This window comes from Coturnix japonica, chromosome 4, assembly GCF_054131305.1.
Source record: "Coturnix japonica strain WE chromosome 4, WE-NBRP24, whole genome shotgun sequence".
NCBI lineage: Eukaryota > Metazoa > Chordata > Aves > Galliformes > Phasianidae > Coturnix > Coturnix japonica.
Genome location: NC_140666.1, coordinates 46,974,074 through 46,996,190, shown reverse-complemented (window position 1 = coordinate 46,996,190; position 22,117 = coordinate 46,974,074). Strand labels below are relative to the sequence as shown.

Here is a 22,117-nt window from a genome sequence, read left to right as displayed (position 1 = left end):
AGTGTCAAACTGTATGAGATGCTATTAAATCCAAAAAGAAATGACTGAATTTGACTCCTACAGGGAATGCACAAGACAGCATATTCTCTTTTGTTATGTAATAGGGGAAAAGAAAGAATGAGACCAAGATTTGTTATGTCAAGTTAAGTGTGATTTCACCAGGGGACACCATGAACAAAGCAATTTATATCAACCAATGTAGAAATCTGAAAGAGGATATTTTTGAGAATACACATTGTTAGATTAGAGGAAGATCTGGATCTCCCAACTTAATCAATACCCTTGTCACTAACACTACCACAACCACTAACACTGTTACCGTGCCTTGCTATTCACATGGATATTCTTTTCAGACATTTTTTTCTCCCTCTAGGCAGCTGTCAGGCAGAGAGTACAGAAGGCCTCATTCCTGTCTCCAGAGTTATCACAGCCAGCCTTGTTCCATGTTGCTGAAACTAAGAATATCTTCCCTTCAAAAGAAATTTATTCTTTTATTCTTACCACATTTTCATTATTAAGAATAAAAGGATTCATAAAATATTATCCTATGGCAATATACAAACTGCAATATTAATGCCATTTTATTTTGGGAAAAAAAAAAAAAAAAAGGAATCTTCTAAAATAGAAAAGATTAAACTTAAGCATAAATAAATCTAGAATCTTCCTGGAAGCTACATCTGTGTTCTTCATCTCCCATGTTTTTGACATCCTGTGAACACTTCCAGAAAGTCACAGAACATTTTCTCTTGAGCAAAAAGCCCCCCATGGATATAGATGGCAACCTTTGAGAAATATCTAGACGTCTTCTAATTTCTCACTCACGTGGCTTCAAGCCGGTAGTATCCCATAACCAGGTTTTATACAATAATTAGACAGTCACTCAAATCACTGTTGCTCAGTTCTTTTCCCTCAGAAAATATTCCTTATGCAAGATTCTGCCTGTTCTGCTGACTGATAAGAAAACGTGCATTCAAATTGGTCCTGCTATGACTGACAACACTGTGCTATTCAAGAAGCATAAGCCTTAGGTTATTCTTAGGTTCTTTTGAATTGGTATGAAACACACTTCTGTGCTGAAACGTCCAACCCTATAATTTTAAGCTTTCATTTTGCTCTTTGCAATTTTATCTCTGCTAGGCAGCATAACTGCAGCAATTGCACATCTCATTTCAGAAAAATAAAGCAACATTCATTTCACATTTTAATGGCTTACTATTAGGTGTGGAAACTAGTTCACAGGAAATGAAGAAAGCGATTATAAATGAAAATGAAAAACAGCAAAACCCAATTACTCACGCGTGCTAGACTGGTTCCAGAAGGAACTTTATAAGGGACATACTTCCTGTAGATATGCCCAACTCTAGAGCATGGAACATCGAACATGCCACCTCCACACATCCAGACCTGGAAAGGAGACAGAAAGCAAATTAAAGAATGATCCCTGAAGACACGTAGAGCAAAACATGGCATTTTAATTCATGGGATATGTGAAAACTACACATTATTCTGTACTGACTCTTCCTGTACTCATAGTGGTAGCCTTCTCTGCATGCCCAGTGCTGAGATTAGATAATAAGGTCCTTTGGTTTCAGGCATCTCACCTTACAAAAGCAGAGGATGTTCAAAATAAAAATATAAAGCATTTAATACATCAATGATCCTCCTGAAAAATCAGCAGGATACTATTAAGTCAGCTGTTTAAAATATACAGGACCAAAATTTCAAGAGAAATATGAGAGAGTTCAAACAAACCATCAATCAGAAGGAAAAAAAATCAAAATACCCATCTTTTATATCAAACAGTCAACATAAAGTTCCATTTTTAAGGTGCTCTCCAATTTTCAAGGAAAAAAAAACAAAGTCAATTTACTTCTGATCAAATTCACGCAGACAAAGAAAGATGAGCACACCGCTTCTTTTCATTATTAATACATTTATCGCAGAAACAAATGGAGTCATCTGGAGGATATGTTTGATGCTTCAGGTTAGAGCAACCTGAACCCCAACAAAACTGATGGGAGCTGCAAGACCTTCACAAGACTAGAACATTTGCGAGCAGCAAGTAAGGAAATCTTCACAACACTTCATTCAGCATGACTACATTTTACTAAGTACATGGGAGAGTTAAGTTATGTCAGAGGAACGATGGAAATCAAATGTCAACATCACTGTCTATGCTGAACCACTAAAATACCAAGGTGGCTATTAGATGACTTACGTAGTATGCTGACAACATTTATAACATTCTGATTTTAAATAAGTAGATAAATAATTCAATTTGACTTTGCAAATCAGGAAAATAGAAAACAACAAAAAACACTACCAAAATCCCCCAAACAGAACTTTTTTCAGCAGTCTAAAACCAAGGTATAAAAAGCTTAAAATTCGCAGTGAAAGGAGAGTATAAACAGGAGAGGGAATGACTGTTTACATGGGTGGATAGTGATAGAACAAGGGTGAGTGGTTTTGAATGAAGACAGAGGAGGTTTAGGTTAGATATTAGGAGGAGGTTTTTCACACAGGGGGTTGTGACACACTGGAACAGGTTGCCCAGAGAGGCTGTGGATGCCCCATTCCTGGAGACATTCAAGGCAAGGCTGGATGTGGCTCTGGGCAGCCTGGTCTAGTGGCTGGTTGCCCTGCCCATGGCAGGGGTGTTGAAACTAGATAATCATTATGGTCCTTTTCAACCCAGGCCATTCCATGATTCTGTAATTCTAAAACACTGACAGTATTAAAAATATTACCCAGGCTTGGCAAAAATTGCTGTTCTTGCTCTCTGCAAATATTATAAGTGAATGACTTTTATTCGACATAAGGGACACTTGTGGTTTCAGGTACTAACCTTAGACTAAAACCAAAAATTCTCCAGCCCCTTCTCACCCTGTTTAAAACAAAACCACAGAAATTGGAGATAGAAAGGGCTTGTCCTTTAAGTGCCTCTTTATGTAGGTACACGTAAAGGTGTGCTGTGAAACATTTCCATTCACTGGGGTAAGAAGTTAGGTCCAAGTATTAGGTATGGTTTTATCTGTATTTGAAACATTCTGGAGTGAGATGAAGCAAATTTGTGACCTAGGCTAAAGCACAACAGAACAGATGACTGAATATTTTTTTTACCAATGACTTACATGCAGTAAGGAATTCATATGGAAGTTGACGCGCTCCCCACTGAAACAACAGTAACCAGATTCCTAACAAAAGGTATCAGAAAATACGATATGATTATGAATATTTGATGTTTTCTGTGAAGACTGCAGAGAACAATGTGCATCTGTACTTTTTAACTTTACATTTTGCACCCTGCATTTCCTGCCTACCAGCTCACCGGCTGTAGCTGCTGGCCTAATGAAATCACAGGAAAAAATAAATGATTAATTTCATTCACTTAAGGCAACAGTGAAAATGGACAGGAATTTGGCCTCTTTCACTGTGCTTGACTGCACTAAATCTGTGCGGTCCCGGCTGTGTGGTCGTCAGCTTGTGATGAAATTTTGTAATCTGAACATGCAGATGTTAAGCACTGTGCTATGGGATAATTTGGTGCTTGAGTCTAACTGAAAGCAATTGCGAAAGGTAGCAAGGAGGAATTCAGCCCCTGAGACTGACTGTGCTACTCACGCTGTGAAGGGAGAAAGCAGGGGTTTTAGCACGAGGGCTTGAGCTGCAAAGCAATTTAGGAAGCTACTTCTTATGGGCCATTTGGGTATTGGCCCTTGTAGTCTGTCAGCTGGTAGTCCTGACATCCAGCTGAGACCTGGTAATTGTTTGATACTTTGTAGAAGACTGCTGGACAAACCCAAGTATGCTAGTGGGAGAGAATAAGGAAAGCTTGAAACTGGCAGAAGAGGGGGAAGATCCTGCACTTGTCCTGCAGATCCAGAGACCCTGCTGCACAATGGATATGGCTGTGAGTTACTCAGGAACTTAACAGCTCCCAGCAGTCTGTCCTTCCAGGGCAAGGAGTGTCATGCTGCTGCTTCTGGTGCATGGCAGCATGTCAGATGGGCAGGCATGCTGTGCAGATCGGCGGCACAGTGTTATACAGGCAGCTGTACTGGATATCACTCTGCCAAATGGAAACACACATTTTGACGGAATTAAGTGTAAGCACAGTTCTTCCGATGGGTCGGAAATGGAGACCCAAAGAAATTCCCTGCATCTGTGCATTACAGCCCAGAGCAGCTTTGCTATGCCATGCTGACATGACCTTTTGTTTTTTGGAAGTATGTTGTAAAACATACTTCTTAAAGAAAACACTGAAAACCGCAAATCTTCACTCACCTAAGCCCATGTCACCTACCTCACAATGCTCATAAACATATTAAAAGTTATAAACATGAGAATGATAAAATCAGGTGGGTAATGTCAATCATTTAAAAATACATCATTCACCTTTCTGTCAATACTTCATTCAGACATTACTTCCTTTGGGGTCTTTTGGTGGAAATCTCTGTGGCTGCCTTAAAATAAAGCAATGAACTGATGAAAGCGCAGGCAGATATTGAGTGTTCATTGCAGTTGTTTTTTTTTTTTTAAATTAAAACATTATTTTGAAGGCTAGATGAGACACTGAAGTTATTAAGCAAGGTTTCTAAGTCATTGAAGAGGAGACAGCATAGAAGTAGTCTCAGAGGGAAGTCAGCCACAGAACAAATGTAACAAAAAAGCAACAAGGACATAATGTAAAGTAGTATATATACATATTTGTTGGCCAATATTAATTTAACTCAGACAATGGAGATGAGAGCTGAGGTAGACATACACTGCATTGGGAATCAGTAAAAACAAACAATCAAACAAAAAAGAGAATAAAAAAAGAAAAGAAGAAAAAGATTCAGGAAGAAACCCCATCAGGTATGCTGAGGCAATAACAAGTGGGGGGAAATAACACTTTGTGTTAGGCTTATATTTGATAGACATAAAACTTGAAAATGCTGCGCTGCACCTGAGGTGTTCTGTGTAGGGTAATTGAAATGAATCTTGGGCTGCCTTGAAGGAAATTTAGCAGCTGTTCCTGTTTATCTTTCAGCTTCAGAATGGTTTTAAAGGCATTTTTTATATTTTCCTGGGAAGATCAATTCTGGCAACCTTGTCTTTAAAATGTGCATTTTTATATCACCTGCACTGAATACAGGAAATGGGAGAATGGCTTCTGTGTTAAATACTGCAGTTCTTCAGTGTAGCATGAAAGGAATTCAGGTGATGTGGGACATTTGGCGAAATGATATCACAACACTGATGCCTCTGTTTATCTAAGAAGCAAGCAATGAAACTCTCAAGATTGCTAATGCCTCCTCCTTACAAAAGCAATGAATCTGTTCTGTGTCTGTGGTATAAAAAACAAAGATGAAACCAAAACAATGCAATTTCAGCTATGAAAGATCAAAAGAAGAGTAGTTTATGTGTCAGCTATATACTATATCACAATTTGTCTTTATATAGCTCTTTCCCAGAGAATGTTGCAAAACATTTTATGAGGATGGTTGAAAGCAAGAGGCAAGAATTAATGCAAAGCTTTAAAAGAGATTAAGTTGTGGTTGCATGGCTTAGGTCCTGACTGCAGCTTAGGTATTGCCGCAACATTTTTCTGGTACCATTATACAGCTATTGTAGGACTTTGGGTGAATCACCCTCTTTTCATATAACTTCATCCTTATAACAAATGCTGCTTGCCCTCTCCCTTTTTACCTTACCTGACTAGCTTGAGAGGCTATTTGTAAAATGTAAATACAGTACACAAGAGAACGAGATTCCAATCCATATGCTAAGCTGTAATCGTAATTACTGCAGTAAGAGACTCGTGATATTGGAGCAGTGGAGCATGTATTGCTGGGAACAAGAATGTAAACAGATAGCAAATTAAGTAAAAGACTGAGGAGGGACTGAATGAGTTTTGGATCAGGCTTCAAAACTAATTGAGAAATATACTGCTGCTGCTGAGAGTTAGTAACAAGACAGACAATGGCAAGAGACACTGAAAGTATTGGAATAAACTCCACAAAACAGTAAACTGGTGGAAGAGGAATATAAAGTATGTCATGCAAAGCTGTCAGCTTGGTGCTCTGAGCACTGAGCAAGAAACAGACTAGAACCAGCAGAAATGTACCACCACAGGGAGGCTGAAAAAGGTATAGAAAATAAGAATACAAAACATTGTGGGATGTTGCAGACATTCTTCCTGAAATATAAGCCAAGAGACGAGATTTGGCAGCAGTAGAAAAGGAGAGGGAAGAATACTTTATTGTGAAATTTTCAGTGTAACAAGAATGTCCAGCTAAATGCAAGAAAAGACTGAAAAATGGGAATGATGACTTCAAATGTATTGCCAGCAAGGTCAGAAACAACAAAACCATTTACTTGCAGTGCAGTGGGATTTCATGCCAGTGATATTAAAACAGTACTGTGTACACTGGAAACTGATGACCGTGGATATTTCAACAGCCATCACCAGTGCCTTTCATATACTGAGACTGTATTGGTTGTAACTGCATAGAGTAGTGGTAATGCTGCCTCCACCCAAGGCTGTCAGCAGTGGAGAGAAGTAACAACAATGCTAGTAATGAAAGGGATTAATGAACTTGGAGGCATGTGTTGAAAAACAGGGATGAATAGTATCTGGAAGATACATCAGCATGCATAAGGATAAAACCTTAGATGTAGGTGACTGGTTTCAAAGATGCAAGGGTATTAGCATGAGCATTTCTGTTAAGGTATGATTTACGTCTATGCCGATGGAATGTCCAGCATAAAGGATCTTCAGCAAACACAGGAAATGAATATCTTTCACCACTCTATATATTTTGAAAATTACTACATAAACTGTGTCTTTCTAGCAGATTTAAATTTAGGATTTCCTAAATAGTGACTTCCCTGGTTAATGAGAAAGGAAACTATTCATCAGTTTAGTTCCAGCACTTTGACAGTTTTCTTCCAGTTAAGCATATGCTGAACAGTATCATCAGCAAGACACCATACATCTTTTTAATTAAAAAATTGATCCTGAGGTTATGCTGCCAAAAAAATAAAAATAAAAAAAACTATTTAAAATACTGCACATTATTTCTTTTGCAAAAATTAATCTAAGAAACTTTTAAATGGAACAGCAGTCCATCAGCACAGTACCCAGTTCTACAGTTGTTGCTGTCTTCCACAGCAATGTTACTAGGCAAGAACAAGAGAGAAATAGGTTGTTTTCCCTAGCTGAGGAAATAAAGGGCAAGCAAACTTAATAATCAGCCTTTTTGTTAAGCAAAACAAAAGAGAAAGCTGTGCTCTTAACAACTCAGCACCTGGAACAGAAGTTCATTTGAAATTTGTGGAAGTTTCCTTTCATACTACTGCACAGCCCTAAATACCACAGAAACATTACAAGGCTTCCTGTATTTCGGAGAAACTTACTGAATTGCTGTGCTGCAAATTTAGTTTCAGGGTAGATTCATTCTTTGTAGAATCTTTTGTCCTTCTAGAAAAACTCTCACTCCCTTGAACATACAAAACCAGATTTTTCCTCAGCCTTCTGTCCATGTGTAGTGAGATAACAACTTCCCACCACATAAAAAGACTTTTGGTTAGGATTCTGCTCTGCATCAAATCCCAGAGCCTGTTACCCCAGGGCATATCTAATGAAACAGCCAGTGAGAAACATCAAAACAGACACTGTCCTTCTAAGAGGGAGAACCCTTCCCAAATGTGTTTCAACCTCTTTGTGTCACAAACTGCAGCCTGACTCCCCATGCAACCACCTGTCCTGTTATAATTTTACTATATAGTTTTTTTAATCAGCCTTCAATCTCTGCCTTAGCATCTTGAACTCATAAAGCCATATGGTTTGCTATTGTTAGCAAGTGCCTGACGATTCTTGCACCAGCCTTTAATTCACTTAGCAGAGTAGCTAATGCTAAGATCACAATGAAGAAGTTGATGAAGCCTTAAATCAAAGGACTTGAGGCTATTTAATTGAGGACTATTCAACTGAGTCCTGAGACTAGCACAGATCTATCCATTATACATTTCTGAAAGATCCAATTTCTCCAGCTGCCCAAGCCCATACTTTGCTTGTCATTTGCTTGTTTGCAGTTATATTGCAACTTTCATAAAAAATAATCTCAAAGTTAAAAACAGGATGATATGAAGAACATAAAAGGACCACCAAGACCAGCCTGAAATAGTCCTTTGAAGACGAACTTTCTATAGTTATGGGACATTCTAATTGGCTTCTTTTTGCAGCTTTTAATGAAAAAAAACATGTTTTCACAGAATACTTAAGACCCTAATTGAATTGAAATGACTGGGAACTGATGTTTATAGATATTCTTGAGAGAGTTATTGCAGCAGTATGCTTCAAATAATTATTTGCCAAACAAAATAGAATTAATACTAGACTTGGTGTAGATGCAAAGCACCCATGACACAACACTTCCTCAAATCGTAGCTGTGGCTGTCCTAAGGAACTCTAAGATGTATTTTCCTATGAACTCAAGTAAAGGTCTCACACAGGTTGGTCATTTGTTTTCTTCACTGACTTCAAAAATAACAGAGATGGCAAGTGCATCAATCTCTCAAGTTTGTAAATAGAATAGTAAATTAAACAGAATAATTTGTTGTCACTTTAAAATGTTTCAAGAGGACTGAATTTATAGCTCTTGATGTAGAAACTGTTGAAGCAGCAACCCAAGCTGATACTGGTGATGCAGATACAATTAAAAAGTCTGTCCAGTTTCTCTCCCCTGCCCCCTTGATTTCTTCTTCCATTTTCCTGTCATTCCAAACAAAACAAGTCTTTTTTTTCTGAAACATGTATAGGTTGAATTCTTCCAGTAAAAAGCTGTTTCTATTAGGCAATCCTTTTCCTTCTTCTTTTTTTAATACCAATAAAAAATACAGGGACTCTAAGGTTAGTGTGTTCTAATGAGATGATTCAGAAGATATGACTGAAATGAGACCCAGTGTGACACAGCTGGCTACAGAAAAAAATCTATTGCTTGAGCAAAACATGCTGGGGTAATCTAGTATGTCAGTTTCTAGTGCTGTTACCATGGTTTCTATACAAAGACTGGACTGCATTACAATTATATTCTTTGTGATGACAAATAAAAAGAATATTTGGAATAGAATAATAAAATCTTAGGTGACCTGTTAGAAGCTCTTGTTTCTAACAGCTGCAAGTGACTACTTACATTTGACTTTGAAATGACTTACGTGGATAGAATGTAAATTGATATATTCTAAAGATGATTTCTAACTATTGGATTTCCCTTGCCTTCCAATTTTTATTTATTTATTTATTTATTCCCTGTGGTGTAAAAATGATTTAGAGAAAGAGTAGTTCAGTTAATACAAACCATTTTTCTAGTTTTGATAACTCCCATAATAAAGACAGTCTGGCAGTCCAGTGTAGGATCACACTGTATCTTTCATTCAATAGAACGGCTGTAGTTCTATTGTTTTAATCACTGCTGAAATTCAGATGGAGCAATATGTATGATATTAGTCATGGTTGACATACTAAATTTATTTGCTGAGCTTTACACTGTAGGAGTTTGGAAGTAGGATGGAAAGATCCTAAAGCTAAATGTGAATTCTGATTAAAAACCCAAACTTTATCCATTCATGTTTGACTCAATTCATTTATATAATTAAATTCTATTAGCTAACAGAAAACCCTTGCATAAGGTAGAGTTCTTAATTTTGGGTAAACTGGATAAAAAGAAAATGGATTTTCAAAATTCTACATTTAGGAAATACCTATCTGACATGCAAAAGGTAACAAGATTTTCAACTCAGCATGTAAAAGCTAAACAACCGATTTGAATACACACATCCACATAGAGAATGTAAGATTGCTGGTTGTATGTAACCTCAGCACTTTAAAACGCTCTGCCATTACAATTTTATCATTTAATTATCCAAATGCAATTAAAAAAATCAAGCAATTTTGAAAACCTGGTCTGCCAATAACAGCTCAAGAGAACTCAGGTGATCTAGAGATGGTGTTGAAAAGGGTTTTCCTTCCTATGACTTTCTTCTCTTTCCATGAGCTGACCGTATGGGGGCCTACCCTCAACATGATGGAGTTCAGTAGGTGCAACGTCTGATGGAAGTAGATAAGACTTGATATAAAGGACAAAATAAAGCTTCACAATGGTGGTAAGCTGCCAGACATTTGGAGAAAACTGCACTCAGTGATTTTTGTATAGTTTTTGGAGCATACATTTATGGCATAGTTTTGTTTGAAATTTGGGGAAATTCCTAAAGAAAAAGAACTGTACTAAATTCTTTGTAGTTAAAACACAAAATTGAGTATCAGTGAACTTAGCAGGATCACAAAACATATAGAAATGAAAATGCAGAGGCATAAAACCTAACAAGTAAAGAAGTATTACATAAGGTGACATGATGACTTACTTTAAAGGAGATTTCGTATTGCTCTCCTCCCCATATTTCTAATCCTGGATCGTAGCCTCCCAGTTCCCAAAACCACTTCCGGTTAACAGCAAATAGACCTCCAGCCATCACAGGAGACCTGAAGAGTGAGTGAAACAAACAGTGAATGACAGGAATCATCATGTTGTGCTTGAAAAATGGAAAAGATTAGCAACATACATGGGAAAACAATAATGAAGATATTAGGACTGTGTGTGTGCGCATGTGAATGCTGGTGCATTCACAGTTAACTTAATTGTAACATTTGCCTTTATTAACCTTTACTGAGAAGTAGGCAATGTGATAGGAATAACGATGTAAGGCATGGTAGACAGCCTTCTAAAAATTCCCTTTCTATAAACAAATTCTATTCATCACTAAATAGACCCACCTAACAGTGAAAGAAAGAGACTTTGCAAATGTGTTTAATGAAGTCCTTGTACAAAATGTGAAGCAACTCACATTTGAATGCGAACAAAACTCCTTAATTCATTTTAGTCTCACAGGTGCGGGCTAGAAAAAGACAAAAGTAGATAGCTACAGAGCTACTGCTGGGAGTTAAACATCTGCTTTTCCACAGGAGCATCTGAAGCTCCTAAAATTTGCCTCACAGTGGTAATTTACCACCATTCTATGAATAAACATTTGGAACTCACTTGAATTACTTTAATCCTTTTCCACTCATCCACTTTTCCATTTGCTTCTAATGAAGTAAATACATTGATAGCTCTTGGGATTTTGATATTGTTCACTGATTTCTTGAACAAATAGATACAAACAGATCTACACTGAATAGAAAGGAGGTAACAGACTGAAGAATGTTCAATCCAACTGTTCCACCAATTTGTGTCAACACATGCCTTGGAAGTTTTAGAGCAAAGCGGTGAAAGGAACACATTTCTACTAACGGGTCGCCAGCAAGTGAAAAGCTTCTGGTGGAACTTCCTCATCAGAGAACACACATGAAAGTGGATATTATGCTACATGTAGCAGTACAGCCCCAGATTGAAAATTATCTTAACTGAAGATAATTTTGTTTACTGTTTTCTTTCTGAATTATAATTGGTGGTTTGTTAGTGCCAGTGGAGGCAGATAGTACAATCCCTGAAGAACTGACTGGCAAAAATTCCATTATTTGCCACTGATTTAGGATTTGATAGTAAGATAGGGCAGGTAAGTATTTCACTAAGCTAGATGTTTATTAACATGCTATCAAGTTAATGGAATAATGTTTCGCCATATTTTCTCTGCCTTATCACTTTTTATAATGCTATCTTTTATTCAAGACAAAAACAGCAAACAGACAGCTGGGTGGCTTCTGCCACTATTGGAATGACAGAGAATCCCCACAAGCATGAATGTCATAGAACGATCCTCTCATCCACATTCATAGTGATGAAAAACATTACACATATTTCACCTTTCATTTCCTATATGCAATCACAGATGTATTTTTTATATATATATATAAAACAATTATCTTACATCTTTCATTGAACTATTCGCTCTTATGGCTGGTGACTTCAGTTTTTAAGAGATTAATTGTGTTCTCCTTCAGAGATGATGTTTTTAAAAGCCCACAGTAGCTTTGTGAAACAAAGCTGAAATAGTCTAACTGGCAAGGCCATGCTCTGTAACATAGACAGTATGTTAATACATTTCACTTTTATTGACATCGCATATCTCAAATATTGACTGTTCTTTTCACTTATGAATAAATTCAATTGACTTTCTATAAGAAATCTTCCCCTGGGGATTCTGACTACTACAATACATTTTCCATTTCTACCAACACATATCTAATTACAAGGTAGTCTTTGTGATTTCAGGGTCTAAATAATCAAAACAAAATGTCCTTTTATAAAGATGAACTCGCATGGTAAATACTAAAACATTAATCTTTATAGGCAGAAGAAATGAAGTCCCTGAAATCACTGGGGAAATGCAGGTTTTCTCTAATTCTCTTAGATTTATTAACTTCCCTGAGCATTCTTCTTGACACAGTGGATGGCTTATGGAAATGGCAGCCCTCTCAGGTGAATCAGACAGAAGACATAAAAAACCCAGAGACTTCAAATAGCATGACAATTCACAGATAGTTACAAATATTTTAAAACTAATCTATAGATTTTCCAAGGGTAACACTGAGTAAAGAAACCCCTTGTTTTTCATGTGATAGTTCATGAAAGTTCTAAACCTTTCCTGCAGTTAGTAAAACAACCAAACAAGGGACTGGAACAGCAGAAAACTCATATTTCTTGCATTCACTTAACAAATAATAATAATAATAAAAAATCACATTGGGTTGTTCTATTCATTGTTATTCACAGTATGTTCTGACATTTGTTAGTTTGCAGGAAAAGTCATGGAGAGGACAAAATAGGATGGATTACATGGAAAGAGATGAGCAGTAAGCTGTGAGGACCTAACCACTTGGCACAGGATATGTTTTCTGCTCTGCGACACAAGCAGCTACTGCCGAACAGGGCTTAAATTGTCTCCAAAACAGAAAGACAGGATTCCAGTTCTACAGTCCTGACTGATATGGAAAGACCTTATGTAGTCAGTAGGATTACTCACACTGATGATAACTGCACTGAGCCTGAATTTAATGGCTTTCATATTTGAGTAGAAATGTCAAGTACAAAGCTATGCTTGTAGAAGACATTTTTTCATGAAACATCCTACTCAGCCACTTAAATAATCAGACTTCAGCTACTGTAGCATAATATTTTGTGAGTAATTATACTGCATAGCTGAAAAAGAATTCTAGTCAAAGACTTCAAAGGACAAGGACTCCCGTAACATCATAAAAGATGGTAAGGCTAAGGTTGCTAAATTTTCAAATAGTTATAAAAACTTTCCACATGAGAGGTACTCACAAACTCACTGGATGAACAATACTGCAAGTAGTAGTCAATTGATCAAAAAATGGCCCACGATATGTCTTTTTTTTCTCAGCACTGATGGGTGTGCTCAGACGAAAATGGAGTTTGATTTTACATAGCACCAAAAAAACCCAAGTTATTTATCACAAAAAGAAAATAGACTGAGAAGTCATGCAAATGCTTAACATGAAAAGATTTAAGAAGTGTACTAGAAATAACACTACTGCATTATTATGTGAAGAATTTTCTTATGTCTCATAATTTACACACAGAGAGAGAAAAGAGATCACCCTTGAATTTTCAAGGTAAGAGGAAGAATGACACACTCTCAAAAGAAGTAAGAATTTGCATTGGAAACAAATGTAGTATATTACAAATGAATGAACTGCATGTCAAGGCTTGGAATCATTACATTGCTAAAGCAATATATACAATGAACCTGAAGGATTCACTAATGTGAAAAGGAAGGGGAGCTTTGACAACAAGCCTCACTGCACCTGGAAACCACCTGTGCTAGATGAAGCATTCCATAGATATGCTGATATTCAGACTAGAAGGTGACCAATATATGGCGCATATTTTGTGTCAACTAATGTCAGTAGGTGAACACAGGCTTGTGTCATCCACTATTCAACATATAGATAACTTTATACTGTCTATTGATTGTTGCTCAATTGAGATGCTGCTGTGTATTGGGACACTATGGAAAGAACTGAGAGAAGTTACCTACCCAGAACTGCTGAAGTTTCATCATGTGTGCTATTGCACCCAGGCAACAGTATATTACACTATACATCTCTTCATACAACCCAGACTTGTTAAAGATTGCTGCACTACTGAACTGAAAAGCCTTGCTACATGTCAGCTGGTATCAGGCATCAGTGCTGCATCTTGCTGACCTTGTGAAGCCATGTATTTGACAGAGAAGGACAGATGAGGAGCCTGTGGGTCTGCTGGCACAGTTACAGTCAGAAATGAGTCGTGACCTATAAAACAGAGCTTTGATTTGGGCTTGTGCTGCACTTTTTACAGTGAATGTCAATGTCCTGTTAAGCAAGGAGCGTGCACCTCCACCCATCAGACAGCACCTCAAAGGAGTGAACAGATTCAACTATTTTGTTCCAGAGAACTGGCATTCTCTGCAGTGATTCCTGATAGTGCACCAAAGCTTCCTCACGCAAACAGCAGAAGCTGACACTACTTCTATATAATAAAAAGGTCTAAAACAATTGAAAAATAAAGTAATATATATTTGTGAAGTAAGAGACAGAGATATGGACACTAATGAGAAACGAAGTGAATGCATAAAAATGAAGAATAGGATTTGATCAAAAGGCTACAAAGTGACAAAGGTTAATAAAACAAATGACAAAGTATGAGCTTAAAGGCTGCTTCAACTGACAAACTGAAAGGCAATCATCAGGAAAACATGATGTAATTGGGATGAATGTAAGACTGACATCACTAAATTTTTCAAGAAATAAATTAAAAAGAGGAACTTTTAATATACTTAACTGTTCAAACAAATAAGTTAAAATGATTTTTAAATAGTTTTAAAATACACTGTTTTTTTTTACCTTGGATATTTCTGTACATCACTGTTTCCTTGTGTCTTATTGACATCTATTTTAACAAGATGGTTATTAAACTTCTTCCCTTATTTGATAACTCTGTGCCCAATTTCTAACATGATCACATAGTTTTTGCAAAACACCGTATCTCCAGTGCCCATGGCATATCTTTGAGTGTCTAGGAACAGTATCTTAAAATATGTGGCAGACCAATTGTGTACAGAAGGGGTACATCTTTCAGTTGACTTGCTCCCCAGAAATACTGCCTGCACCTCAGCAATTTATTCATTGCAAATTCAAAGCTGTCATCACAGTATGCTGTAAGCTACCAGCTCTATTTCTTGTGATGTATATAAGTCTGAAGTCCTGAATATTTATAGTAAGATATGAAAACAATTTTCACAGAACAAATGGAGGGTAACATTTGTGTTGCTGTATTCTGCTGTGCAGACACTGTTGTATAATCCCATTGTCGCTGTTAAGTAGATTGAATATTATGATAACTTTCCCTCCCCTACATCTTTCCAAATTGATCATATGATGATGGATTTAACACTATCCCACCTTACCTATGATGAATACCTGCATATGTGTATGTCTGTTTCATACCTATTTACTCACTGATACCCAGTAAACTACTTTACAGGCGATAATTCATTTATAAGACAGGTGTCCTGTAAGAGGTACAGAACTAAAATTTCACTCATGTTTACTTTTTTGCCAAATGTCCTCCTGATATTTTTCTAAAACTATTTCTGAAGTATTTAGCCTAAAAGAGTACTCACCCATAGGTCAGCACAAAATGACTAGCTTGGTAATGATAAATATCTTGTTTTGTAAGCAGCACTATTCAAATTCAGTCTTCCTCCTCAATGTTGACAACAAAATCATTCCCTTTTCCACAGCACAGCAGCTTTCAGATTTAGTAGCTTCAGTATATTTTAACTGCAAGTAACATCTTTCCTAGGCAACTCAAACTTGCACAAGCCAATCTGTCAGAGCAGAGGCTATGAAGAACAGTGTCCACAAGCAGTAGTAGCTGGTATAGACAGGTTGTGACAAAGTCTTGTAAACTTTCCCTGACTCTGTCAATTCTTAGCCCAGAAGGCTAAGGCTAAACATGAGCCAGCCACGTGTCCTTGCTGCTAAGAAGTCTAATATGGTGAAGTATCACCTGCAGGGTAAAGAGAGGTGATCCTTCTGCTCTGTTCAGCATTGTTGAGGCCACAACTGGAGTACTGCATGCTGTTCTGGGCCCCTCAGCACAAGAGAGACCTGTACATATGGGAAAGATTTCAGTGAGGGCCACCACCATGACAAAGGTGGTGCATCTCTTCTCTAAAAGGTGTATCAGTGTCAATAAAGACCTGAAGAGAGGATGCAAAGAAGATGGAGCTAGGCTCTTGTCAGTGGTGCAAGAAAAAGAGGTAACAGACATAAATTGGAACAGAGGAGGTTCTGTCAAAACATCAGAAAGCACTTCTGTGCTGCAGGGGTGATATAACAAGATGGGTTACTAAGAGAGATTGTGGAGTTTCCTCCTTGGAGATCTTCCAAAGCCACGTGGACATAGGCAGGGACTGCTCTGGGTGCCCCTGATGGAGCAGGGGTTGGAACAGAGTGACCCAGAGATCTTGCCAACCTCAACTGTTCTGTGATTCTAGGAAGTAACTACATTATATAGGATGGAGATCAAGGCTAATTTATTTGACTTACACTTGTGTAGCATGCATCCCCACATAACCAACAGTTTGTACAAAAGAAAGTGCAACAAAGGCCTCCTTCTGAGGCCAAATGCTGCAAATTTCCTATAATCAAGAGTTGAAAAATTGATAAAAATTTGCATTCTTATGCAGTAAACTTCGTTGGAGATTATGAAAGTTGCTATGCAATCATCAAGTAGTTTCATTACATGTAACTTTCCTAAGTGGCACTACAGTCACTTAATTCACTTAAAATGAGCTTAAAAAAATATTAACAATATTTTGATATTTAAGCAAATATTTTTAGAAGCAAGGAAAAAAAAAAAGCACCAGACTTAGTTTTTATATAATCTATCACCTCAAGTTGTATTAAAAATATAATTGAACTGGAATGTGCAACAACCAATCTGTATTACTTCAAATTAGCTCACCAGATCCAATGCAATTACATTTCATTTTTCAGGTAGCCATTTTGAGGGAGGTTTATATTGAGATAAAGCCCCATTCTTCTTGAGTAATCAGTCAGAAAGTTGGCTGCAGAAATTTAGCCACAAATAAAGTTCTAAAAGCACCTGATTCTCCATTTATAAAAATTTGCAATGTGATTTAATCAGATGTCTCCTTTGAATATTTTGCATATTTTACTTAGAATATTGCTAAACTTCATTGACAAATCATATTGTAAAAGACTGATGAACCTTAGTACAGGTAATGATGGTGAGGTCTGTTTAGCCTTTCTTCCCATATCTAGAAAATTAATGAAGCTGTGGAAGAGCTGGGACAGTTCAGTAGAGATGGAAGACTCAGAAAAGGTGAGGTCCCCCTCTCTCATAATTACCTCTCATAATCAAAGGGAAATCTATCTGAATTATTGTGACAGTAATCAAACTAAGAAGGTTAGCCTGCAAAAATTATCATGCTGAAACATGAACTGGAAATGTTCTACAGGCAAAGGTGTTGAGAAGAATAAAACAGACAAGCAAAAAAACAGCTAGAATACTATGCTTCAAGCTGTACTAAAGAAATGAGTCCAATGCATAAGCACTCTTACAACACTCCGGGAAGGAGAGCTGAGAGCAGCACTTCTGCTGAGTCAAGTTCTTGTCATGAAGGGACAGAGATCTTGGACACGTTCAGCTCAACTGCAGCAAAAACTATTAAATATAAAGATACACCTGATGCAAAATATTACCAACTGCCCTTAAAATATGGACCTACATTAGCCATCCTCTTTTTTTGTCAAGTTCGGTTTTGAATCATGCCTACTAAGAAATACATACATATACATGTATATTTTAAAGGATACATTCCTCCTCAGCTTGTCATTACAAAAAAGCCAGTACATTACTTTCTGCATTTAAAGTTAATTGAATGTCAAAATTCGAACAGATAAGTGATATTTTGCACAGCCTAACAAATTTGCAGGTGTAGGAAGTCACCCTGCTTCTGATTCTTGTGAAAATCCATTTGTTTTGATTACAAAGACCTGTGCCATTCAGCTGAAGGCACAATGAATCTCCCACTATCATCTATTTTCCCTCTACATCATTATAAAACATGAGGCTGGTATTTTAAGGCCAATGCCACTATTCTGCACTGGTTGTACATCTTAGTTTTAAACATGAAAAATCTGTACAAGCTAACAAGGAAATCTGTGTCTAAGAAAGGGAATACTCAGGTAAAGTGACATCTCATTTGAGACTAAACTTCTGTTTTCAAATAAAGAAAGGGGCCAGCAGCATATCTGTGGGTCATCTCTCCCAGTTGCACAGCAGCTCCATCACTGCCTCCCAAACATTAGCAATAACAACAGTTCATTAAATTCCATCACTACCTTCAAGGATGTTCTCTCAGAATATATGGGGGCAGTAATTCAATGGAATTACTATCCCATTACAATGCTATCTTCTTCTCTTTAAATGTAGAGGTATAAGCCAAAGAATTATCTCCCTTTACCAGGGCTTACTTTTGCTTTATTTATTTACATAATGCGATATAGCATCATAAGCAAAGTTCAGGGGGAAATTTTTAACTTTATTAAAGAAGATTCCTTTTTAAAACATATCCCCTGGCCCAAACATAGGTTCTCTGATATATTTTTTTTAATTTCCAAAATAGCCCTTTAATTCAAACCTTTTCTGCCCATGTCTTCCCTACAGACATCCCTAGCTAAATAATGACAACAAATCTTACTGGTTAGCAGTCTGCTGTTAAACTTTAGAGGTGATTTGATTAAGCTTTTCTGTTCACTGTATCCCTGTGGCTCCAATTTCTATAACTCTAAAAAATTCTGTTTCTATTCCAGATTAAAGAAAAGTTAAAGACACCATGGCTTGGAAAGGTGGCTTTGCACACAATGAGTAAAACTAACTTTACAGCTGGGGATTATAAACTGCTTTTTTTTTTTTTTTTTACACTTCTCTCACCTTCCAGAACAACCACACAAGCAGACTAGAACGGCAACAAGGGTTTCAGTGGGTTTCGTTTTTTGTTTGACCCACTGTTCCCATGTCAGATTACATCGAACAATTAGCGAGAGTCATTTCCAGAATATTTCTAAATTGCAAAGAAGCATAGTTCCAATAACCGACCCCCAATTCCTTGGCAAAATCTTTTAAGGTACCACTGATACCCACATGGATGGAACCAGCTGTTCTCCAGGGTGCTGTAAACTGCGCATGCTGATCCTGATGCAAGCATGCTGAGATTCTGGAAAGGGATTCCAAAGTACATCCTTGTGAATTATTAAGTATCTGTAATTGGCTATGTTACAATACTAGTGAACTACAATGCTCTATAACAACAATGCTCTATAACAACATTGGAATTTTCCTTGTCTGCACCAGTGGCACAACAATATTCTATTGTAAAATCCATGAAACAGTGAAAGTAGTTTTTCAGAAACTGAACTGACAGAAGAACACTGGAAACCACTTCACAGTAAGGGATGCAGGAACCAAAAGCTGATGAGGTTGAGCACTTCATTGTCCCATGATAGCATAAGCTTTTAATTTGATGTTGTTGTAACAATGGGCAGGCAGGGCTGTGGATACCCAGGGAAATGAACCTTCCTGTGTTATCATCATAATAAATCACACTAAAAAATATATATCTCTATTTGATAACAGAAATAAAATGAAAGTCTTGTCTAGGGATAGCTCTCTATATTTGCATAAGCTCATTCACTCTGTACTAAAAGTGCATAGAAATGAGCCTAGCAACAAAGAGACAGAGAATATCTACAATGTGATCTCAGGGAAATAATACTTTTGAGGTTTTCAACTGTTAGGAATTGCAGAAGATACCCGATAGCTTTTTTTATTTTCTTAAAGAAATTGATAACTAGTGTTCTGCCTTCAGGATTTGGATATGAACTGGTTGATTTCAAAAGTAATGTTTGAGCACAGACAGTTTTCATTAACTGCTAGCAAAATACTCTGATGGTGAGAGTTGTTGATTGCTGCTGTAAATGCTCACTTCAGTTAGAAACTCTTTCAGATATGTGAACATTTTGATATACAACTGAGAGGAAAATATTCTATCCCACTCAAAATATCATATATTTTTCTTATAAATAAATATATGTGGGCCACAAGTACAATCATTACCCTATTTACTGATAAACAGTCACATCTAGAGGTGAGCAACTAGAAATGTCTATTACTGAATACTTAATTCAGCTTCCAAACAATGTCTCTTATACCTACTGTTGGCTCTTTGGATGGTTTAAGTGTTTGCACAACATACTACCAGTGAAATTACACTGATGTGCATGAGCTCTAACCCTGAAGGCAGATAATGAATGTTCCAGCCCTGAGACCAGTTGTACAGTTGTAAAAAGTTGAGACAATCAGAGTCATTCTGACTCATTTCCAAAAATCTTCATGTGCAAGCCCTATCATTTCAGACTTCAATTAGAAAAAACACAAAAGCCATAACAAACTCTGAACTGGCATCAGGATAAGCTGGGCAGTAACGATGACTCTTGCAACCAACCTACAAATGCTTTAGTGTTAGGTCTTCTCAGAAAAAGGAAACGGAAAAAAAAAGAAAAAGCAAATCCTTAATAACAAAGTAATCAGATTAATCTCTTGTTACCTGCGGCAGATACTGGCACCAGCGAAACTGTAGTTTCATCTGATCTCCTCCATCACAGTCACGCACTGACAGACAATTGTCTCTGTGTTCTCTGGATGGTTACAGACAGGTAGTCTCACTGGACAGGTGATATTCAAAGGATACAGTTGGTAATACTGTGATTACTTTACAGACAAAGAGTGTTCAGAGCATCTCATCCAACAAGGTTTTAGCTCTGCATAGAAATACTTCAAACACAGATTCAAAGAGGTGTGCCAGTGTTACCTGAAGGCCCTCAGTTCACACTGAGTAGTTTCACTGTTCCCCAGCTTCATGTTCCCAAATAACAAAGCTGTTCTTGAAAGTGTGAACTGAATCTTAGTAGAGACAAGAATGATGTTGTAACCCACCCCAGCACCAACATACAGATGGGCTTCACACCTCACATCATCTATTTCCCCTAGAGTCAAACTGTTTAATCTGACAGGGAACTTCTCAACACAGGAGTTCACTTTAGCCCTGCAGGCACTTATATCACCTCAGTTTGTACTGCTCTGCAGTCTGTCTTTGAACTTTGAGATTACAGTCTGTTAATCAGTGAAAACAGCCAGGGTCAATGCTGATTATACAATCTAAATAAAGGTGTATGATTCTGAAGGATACAAGTGATTGATGAGATGATCATGTTGATGTTGTCATTGTAACTTCCTTTTTTTTTAGGCTCTCAATCTGGGTTACATTCCCTCCACATAGGGCAGTCTTTCCTCTACTCTACTTTCTAGAGGAATACTTTTGTATTCACCAACTGCCAGTTTAACAGAGATGGGAATTGGGATGATCTGAGTACTTTGCCAATGAATACATTTTCAAACAACTCATCTCCAGCTAGCAGAAGAGAAGAGAGCCTATGGGAGGTGTGGGGAAGAACAGTAATTAGGTCTGCTTGACATTTGTTTTCCTACGCTTGAGAAAATATTTTTCTGAAAACTTTATACAACAACTCATAAGCAAACTTCATACACACAGTAAATTGTTGGCTGTCATTATCAGTAACAAGAGAGAAGAATTATAGTTGCAAAGCAGCTGCTGTAGCATTCAACCATTCTGTTGGCAAGAAAATAAAACTAATGAAAGATTTAAAGGAAGAACATTATGCATGAGGCTTCTCAGACACAATTAAATACAAATTGCAGCACAAATAAGTATTATAAAACATGGAATTGCAGGTCAAAGACTGAAATTACTAACGTTGACAGAATCTCTTTTACAGCTTTCCTTCTAAAGTTATTCACAGGATGCTGTTCAATAAATAAAGATAAAATGAAACAGAACACGGCAAATATTTTCCCCTCATGACTATACTTTAAAAGCAGAATTATGTCTCCCCTGTAATTACAGAAACTGCTATTCCATTAACAACTAATATTAGGAGTAAATGGGAAAGCAAACAAGC

At 37.2% G+C, this 22,117-nt stretch overlaps 1 protein-coding gene across 2 annotated transcripts in view; it reads right to left on the bottom strand.

Annotated features, from left to right (window-relative positions):
- Positions 1–22,117, bottom strand: part of GALNTL6 (polypeptide N-acetylgalactosaminyltransferase like 6) — a 407,537-nt gene that overhangs the window by 34,063 nt on the left and 351,357 nt on the right. For both annotated transcript variants that reach the window (XM_015861609.3, XM_085545109.1), the window contains 2 exons: positions 10,408–10,525; positions 1,297–1,404 (listed from right to left, as the gene is read on the bottom strand). In XM_015861609.3, the coding sequence (XP_015717095.1) occupies positions 1,297–1,404; positions 10,408–10,525 (226 nt within the window). The remainder of the gene's footprint in view (positions 1–1,296; positions 1,405–10,407; positions 10,526–22,117) is intronic.